Source organism: Acanthisitta chloris, unplaced genomic scaffold (genome assembly GCF_000695815.1).
Source record: "Acanthisitta chloris isolate BGI_N310 unplaced genomic scaffold, ASM69581v1 scaffold31344, whole genome shotgun sequence".
In the NCBI taxonomy this organism is placed as follows: domain Eukaryota; kingdom Metazoa; phylum Chordata; class Aves; order Passeriformes; family Acanthisittidae; genus Acanthisitta; species Acanthisitta chloris.
Genome location: NW_008671506.1, coordinates 2,284 through 10,569, shown reverse-complemented (window position 1 = coordinate 10,569; position 8,286 = coordinate 2,284). Strand labels below are relative to the sequence as shown.

The window sequence follows — 8,286 nt, the reverse complement described above, 5'->3', positions numbered from 1 at the left end:
GGCAGTAATCACGAGGCATACACTGGTCCCACCAGCCACACTCAAGGAGAGCCTTGCTCACATATTGTTAATCTGTTCCAGGCACTTAACAGGACTGGAGCTACAGCAGCTACACAGTCTTATATAGCACCGCACACATTCAAGGACTAAGGAAAGCTTACTACTGTACTTTCCATAGGTACTTCTGTCCTACGGAACAATACTTATACTTACAGAAGTTGACAATCTTGTCATTTAAAAGGTCAGTGCAAACTTTGGTACACAGAAGTTCAGTGTCCAGGCATGGTATCATGGTATCGCTTCAGCATGGTTCTCAAAGCATCACTACAGAAGCTATTTCCAGCACTTGAGTTTTGCCCAAAATATCAACTGGAGAGATCCACTTAAAATTCCAGACATGGCATATCTTATCTTTATTACTACATGAGATATGAAGGAGCAACCCAGCACCTTACAGCAAGTATTTATTTCAGGGCTCTAAATCTATCAGTACAAAGAACAGTTCCTCAAAGAGTGAAAATTGTCCATCTAAGGCATTGCCTGTTTTGAGCAGCTATGCTCAATGTTAAGTAAAGAGGAACAGGTAGAAATTTACTTGCCAGACTTTTTTTTCATGATGCAGAAAAGCTACTCAAAAATAAAAGGCTAACTAATATGGAAGTAACTTAAGTTGCAGCACATCTCCATATTTACCATAACTAGCTACACCAACACATAAGTAATTTATATCAAAAGCTCTCTTGAATCATTTTGAAGGCCAGACTGTGCTTTAAAAAGATTATTAAACTTATCCAAGCAGAATGTCACCCAACTCTAAGAATTCATACTTGGTAATTCTAAAGACCTGTAAGTATATACATTAAATAGTCAAAACCAAGATACTTTACTTTTGTGCACTTAGCTTTCACAGAGAAAGATCTATTTTCATACCTCCATAATGATCACAGTCCCAACCATCATTGAATACATGTCATATTGTGCCACTTGTTTGCTTAGTGAAGAACTCAGAGTCTTCAGCGCCTCCAAGTATTGCTTCAGGACCTTTTTGCCAAGATTTAAGAGTATTTCTGAATTATTTCCCTCTAAATACAGTTTGATCCAATTACCGTGGGATTTTTCTGCTGTCTTAAAATGTTCATATCCAGGATCTGGGCAGGGAGAAAAGAAAAGAGGCAAGAGGATCCATGAACAAAAGAGGACTGATTAGAGATTGATTTGCTTGTATCGTATATAAAAATACATAATTACTATGGAGGTTGAAATTTTTTTCACACCTACAAAGTTACACTACCTTCCTGTGGCAACACCATAATGACCCAGTTACTCAGAATAAAAGCAATTAAACCCAAATCTAATAAAACCTCAAGACCTCTAACAACTGTCAAACCTATTAAAATACCCATTTACTTTTACAAAAAGTTTCCAGGACAAATAATTCAAATGTTTCAGATCCTGAAAAAACAGCAATGTCTTCCACCAGAGCCATTCATTATCCAGGACCTATTGTACAAGCTAAGTGGGAAACGATCAAATAGCCAGTCTCTAGAGGAAACACCAAAGTAGACACACAGCACATCACCTGGTAGTGAGGGCTGGATGAGTAGACGGTGAGATGGATTGAGAACTGAATGAATGTCAGAGTTCAGATGGTTGTGATCAGCAGCATGAAATCCAGTTGGAGGCCTGTCACTCACTAGTGGTATCCCGCAAAGTTCAATACTGGGTCCAGTGTATACTTGCTCATCAATGACTTGGACAAAGGGACAGAGTGTCTCCTCAGCAAGTTCACTGACAACACAAAGCTGGGAGGAGAGGCCGATACCCCAGGAGGACTGCGAAGCCCTTCAGAAGGACATAGACAGGTTGAAGAGTTGGGCAGAGAAGAACTTTCTGAAATTCAACAAAGGCAAATGCAGGGTCCTGCACCTGTTGAAGAATAATGCCAGGCACCAGTACAAGCTAAAGGTTGACCTGCTGGAAAGCAGCTTTGTGGAGAAGAACCTGGGGATCTTGGTGGACAACAAGCTGCCCATGAGCTAGCAGTGTGCCCTTGTGGCCAAGAAGGCCAGTAGGATCCCAGGCTGCATTAGGAAGCACATTACCAGCTGGCTGAGGAGTTGATCCTGCCCCTCTACTCAGCCCTGGTGAGGCCTCACCGGGAGTTCAGGGCTCCTCAGTACACTAGAGACATGGAGCTCCTGGAAGGAGTCCAGAACAGGGCTATGTAGATGATGAGGGATCTGGAGCATGTCTCTTCTGAGGGAGCTGGGTCTATTCAGCCTAGAGAAGAGATGACTGAGCAGTCACCTCATCACTGTATACAAGTATCTGAAGAGAGGGTATCAAGAGGATGGACCCATGCTCTTCTCAGTGATGCCAAGTAATAAGACAAGAGGCGACGAGACGACTCTGATGCACAGGAAGTTCTGCCTGAACACGAGGAAGAACTTCTTTACTGTGCAGGTGACTGAGCACTCAAACAGATTGCACAGAGAGGTTGCACAGTCCTTCTCTGAAGATATGCAAAGTTGTCTGATCACATTCCAGACTAACATGCAGTGGGGGACCCTGCTTGAATAGGGAGGATGAACTGGATGACCTGCAGTGACCCATTTCTACCTTGCCCAATCTATGATTCTGTTTTTAAAATACTGGCCACTGAGTATAGTATGCATTCACAACATAAATTCAGTTGATGACACATGGAAAGCAAAAGCATAACTTTTGGAAACTCGTATCTCACTGGACATTATGCTGTGTGAGAATATTCCTATTTATCTGCATTTCTTTTCAAAAAAATAAATGTTTAGTTTCACTTCACATTAGTAGTCCTTGCTATTTCCCTGCAATTTCACTTGAAAGTTGATAACTTAGCAAAAATGTCAATTTTGAAATTTTTGTAACTTCCAATTCCTCCCTTCTTAGCTAAAAGTAGGGCAAAACATTTGCTGTACAGTTTCAGACAATAAAGGTCAAAGCAATCACTGATATAACTCTGGTGTCATAAAACTTAAGTTACAGCTCATTTTTACTCCTGGTAGATGGACAGTATATCACTTAGGAAAAAAAACACTACATTTTTTGTTAAGCCTTTTCAGCAAAAGTACATTATTGAATCCAGAAACATTTTTAATTTTATTTCAAGTGAATGAAATGAATAAACTATTTCTAGTCACCATTTTTGTACAGTTATGAAAGAACTGTGCTTACCATTTTTAAGACTCTTACCATACAAGACACTTTGTGATCTACTGTGCACTGAATTCAAAGTAAGAATTTTAGAAGGCAGTATTTAACTCACAAAACTTCTAGCAGACTCCAAAGTGCACTCATCCTGCTATGCAGGAGGCTTGCAGGTATCTGCCAGAAAGTACAATTCAGCCAACAGTAAACACCTGTATATCAAGATAGCTACCAGTGTGCACGGAGGATTTAATTTCCTTCCTATAGTTCTCTGAACAGTGAATTCCCTACGAAGTTTCTTTTCCAGTATATTTGAAATAGGAGTTAAATATTCATACTTTTGAGGAAATCCATAAAGGATCATCTAAAATGAGCTTAAATCAAACTGAGATTTGACATGACACTAATTCATTATACAGAACACTGAAATGAGTCCAAGCTACATTTAGAAATACAAATAAATTCTTTGCACATCTTCTGCTTCTGTTCTTTTCATGCATCTTGCCCAGACTCCCTCTTCATTCCTTTTAGCATTTTCATTTCATTCTCATCTACCTCTTTCCATTCTACTGCCCACCAAACTTATTCTGTCCATGTCACGAAAGATGACTGTTTTACTCAAACCCACATACAAGTGAATGATTTAAAGATCTTGCAGATAGGAATAAAGGACCACAGTTACCAAATTTTTTTTGAGAACTCCAACAGTATCTGTACAAGGGCACATTTGTATGCAGGAAGTATAAAATAAGGGTCACAGGCACTAGGTTGTTGGAAAAGCCTTTTGCTAACTGGCAGGTTATATTGGCAAGTCACTCCTGCATGGAATACTCATAAGACAAGTTAAACTCAAGGCAAAATCCAAAGCAAGCTTGTCCAGTTACACATTTCCCAAAGCTCTGACAGTGGTTTATTTGCATGGTAATACATTAGCAATTTCTGCTTCAGCCTCCCTACCATCTTATCACAAGCAGATGGCTATGCTTCGCAAGCACCTGTTTGACAACACTTTCACTTAGTTACAGCCACAGGCAGCAATCATTTAAGAAGAACTATAAATGAAAGAAAAGAATGAATAATGTAAAAGTGGCTTCTCCAGTTTCAATATACAAATGTCCCAGTACGCGTCAAATTATTTCAATCAACACATGCATCTAATAAAAGTTCAGGATCAGTCCCAAATTGAAAGGCTGGCACACATTTTAGTAACAACATCCAATCCTCTCGCAAGCGTGACTCTTCACTTCACTGTAAAATGTATTTCAAAGTCCTAGCTTATCATTCAAGTGCATGTTCAGAAGTTCAGGACATGATGGAAGCACTGCTAGACACAGACTGCCTACTTTACACTGAGCATTGCTGGCTGATATTCAGCTTGGTGTCCCCAAAGATCCCTTGTTCTTCTTCACCAAGCTGCTTTTCAGTCAGTCAATACCCCATCTGCATTGTTGCATGGGATTACTTCTTCCCCTCTGTAAGATTTGGCATTTCCCTTTGCTGAACCTTAAGAGGTTCTTGTCAGCCCATTTCTCCAGCCTGTCAAGGTCCCTCTGAACGGCAGCAGACCCACCTACTGCCTCAAATGCTCATCCAAGTTTTGTATTGTGCCCTCCCCTGGCTGAGCAGGTGCCCTGCCCCATCATCCAGGTCATTAATGAAGATGTTAAATACTACTGGCCTGTGTCAGACCCTGCGGTTGATCACTAGGGACCTGCCTTTATGCCGCTGATCACGGCCACTGCATCCCAGTAACTGAGCCACTTTTCAGCCCACCTCATTGCCCAGTTATCTAGCCTGAACTGCAACAGGATGGCTGAAGCACCATATGAGCAGCATGGATGGTGAGCATGGGGCTTTCTCTAGCTGTTTGAAAACATCCTAATTCTTCTCAATCAGACTCTGTAGGCAACACCCATAACAATACTGCCTATGTCTGTTCACTAATCCTGACCCCAAAGTTCTCAGCTGCTTCATCATCCACTCCCAGGCAGAGATGCATGCCCATCATTGTTCTATCCCAAAAAGGGCAACTGTCACTCTTCACTTTCCCATGTTATAATCATAGAAAGGTTCAGGTTGTCTTTAAACAGCACCTTGTTCACCCCCACCACTGTGAATGGAGACATCTTTCACTAGATCACCACTCATTACTGGTTTCCTTTTGGACACTGAGACACTGACTTTACACATAGGGCCATACAGTCAACTTCTTATTCATTTAACAGTCCACTTGTTGGATCCATATCACTAATACAGCAGCAGGGATGTTGGGGGAGGCCTGACAGAAGTCTAGGAAGATGACACCCATGGCTTTTCTCTCATCCACTGATGCATTTACTTCATTGTAGAAGGCCACTAAATCAGTCAGGCACAGTCTGCCCTTGGCAAAGCAGTGTTGGCCATCTCTAATAACCTTCCTGTCTTCCATGGGTATTGACACCTCTTCCAAGGGGATCCATTTCATGATCTTACCAGGAAGAGAAGAGACTGACTGCTAAGTAGTTCTCAGGGACATCCTTTTTACCTTTTTTAAAAACGGGGCAATCTTCCTGAACATGAATCAGATTACTGAATATCATTACTTGCCCACAAGGTAATCTCTTTATAGGGGAATCACAACAGATATGCACACAGGTGTAAGTGCTTTTAGCCGAATACGTGGAATGGCATTTATCTTCACTTAAAAGCCATGCAAAACAAATGGCTATTCATGCATGCTTTTAAATTACACACATTAGTCACTGAGTTAGTGACACTTTCTTTAGTACTGCTAGGGCTTGAAGCATCCACATCAATCAACAATAAACAAACAGCATGTATCTTTTCCCTTCCAGTCTTAATTGGCCTGACCAAAGTGGTAAGCTACAGCCTTGTACATCTAGGACACTAAGGAAAATGAGACCCCTCTAGAAGATACACAGCAATAGGGAGAATTCACATTAAGACACTGCAGAAAAAGCTACCATGACTGGGACCTAGACTAGGACCATGATACAGAGACTCTGTTACTGAAAGGAGAGAAACTCATTGTGGATGCTTTGTCCCTCCAACTCCTTTTCAGTAAGGCATAAACTCTAATAGCAGTTTGCAGTCACAAACGAGTAGCATAAAAATTTCTCACATGTTCATCCTCAGCAATTTTGATTCCATTTCTCAGATGAAAGCTACGAATTGAAATTAAACTGTTCCCAGACAAAAAAAAAGTGAATATATAAGCCAGAAGCTGGTAGAAGCTTCAATCTGTTTCACCAGTGCTTGCAGAAATACTGTTAGATGGAGTTTTATGATGGAATTTTCAGCAGCACAGGCATATCCTGAACCTCACCAACAGGGCAAGTTTCCTCACTTGACATAAATAGGTTAAGTGAAGAAATCTGTGCAAAAAAAAAAAATTCATAATAGATGGAGTATGGGTCCTACAACTGACATGTTGCTATCAAAAGCAGCATTTGTTTTGCTGCGGTTCCTGGACAGGGTTTAATTATGATTAGAATCTGTGATGTTGAAAGATAATTAATTCTTGACCTACAATGATCATCTTGCCAAAATTTACATTGCTATCCACTTTAATTATTCATAGATGTAACACAGCTCTGCATTCTCATCTAGTAATTTTCATGATTCAACAGATTATAAACCAAGTGACAAGCTTCACAGTCACTTTAAGACATCTTCTAGTGTCAGTGGTAAAATATTCTCCTTCATCCTCTGACTCAATTTTTTTCACCTAATTATCATATTAACTTCCTTACTTATATTGCAGTTTATATCATGCTTCTAATGAAATACTACATTTTTCTAAGTTTGGTTCATTTTTCCATGTATTTTTTATTCTTTCCTCCAAGTATGCACACACATGTATTTTTAATAAGCAACTCTGCACTTCTCTAGGTTCTCACTCCAAGTAAATTCATACATAAAAATGAAATAAAAAGATAACTTACCCAATTTATTTCTCAGCTTTACCTGAAGCATCTATTTACTTAAACCAGAAAATTTATTCCATTGTGCTAATTCTCCACACAGCTCAGAATCAGTGCCCTATGTAAGACACCTCACAAAGAGCAGATATGAAACTACTGAGATGTAACTACACTGGCAGTTTTACTTTAATTACTTTTACTCCATCATTATTTCTGCTCTTTTGCCTACTAGAAGTATTACTGGTCATTAAAAAAACTTGATTCAGAGGCAGTGTATCAAAGTAGGTTACAGTAAAGACTGAACTCAGTAGCATTTCTCCAAATAGTTCTCTCAGCTGAATAGCTAATTTGCAGTACCATGTTAGATTCTTAAATCTAAAAGTACAAACATTTATAACCAATCTCATTTTAGTATATATGTAGCTTTTTTTTTTTGGCTAATTTACCTTTTTCATATGCAGGTGTATTCTCTTGCAGCAATCTGCTAAGCTGGAACCCATTCAAGTGCACAAAACGTAGCTGTTCTCTCATTGTCTTGCCTCCAACAACTGGCAATATAAGGTTCCCAACACTGTTTCTTGAAATTGGTAGACCAAGGCCTACTGCCAGTGTGCTAGCTAAATCTGTTTGTTGCACACGTTCAGGTTGGGTTAGAGGACCTAAAGGTAGTTAAAAAAAAAAAAAAAAAAAAAAAAAAAAAAAAAAAAGCAAGAAAAAAATTAGCGGAAAAGAAGTATTTTAATAACAGGCTCATTCTATTTCTCCAGAGATGGCTGGCACCTTATTAGTTTCAAAATGTTTTCACTGGTATTAGATCAGCTGTTTCAAGTGGTCTACAGAGAGCTGACTGATCTTTTTCAGCTGCTGTCCTCTGCTGCTGCAAATCCAAAATTTATTAAACTCTCAGCCAGTATCACTGTTCAATACTAGCAACTACTGTAAACACAACATGAATGTTATACAAGTACAAGCAAGAAAACAGATGGTCCAGGAGATCACCTCAACATCAAGTTGCAGCCTATATTCTAAGAGGGTTTGATAACTTTTACATTAGAAACAACAGAAAGCACTACTTAAATCCATGAAGAAAGCATGAGAATCTAAAATAATGTTGGCAGCATTCCAGAAGCTTCTCAATATAATGATAACAGCTCAAGATGTAATTAATATCATGTTGCTA

At 39.5% G+C, this 8,286-nt stretch overlaps 1 protein-coding gene across 1 annotated transcript; it reads right to left on the bottom strand.

Annotated features, from left to right (window-relative positions):
• Positions 1 to 930: 930 nt before the first annotated feature.
• Positions 931 to 7,765, bottom strand: LOC103801703 (GPI ethanolamine phosphate transferase 2-like; the record flags this gene model as incomplete). Its single annotated transcript, XM_009074127.1, has 2 exons — positions 931 to 1,148; positions 7,553 to 7,765. Coding segments are annotated over 2 exons (431 nt in total), but the record flags the coding sequence as incomplete, so codon positions are not given.
• Positions 7,766 to 8,286: the final 521 nt, after the last annotated feature.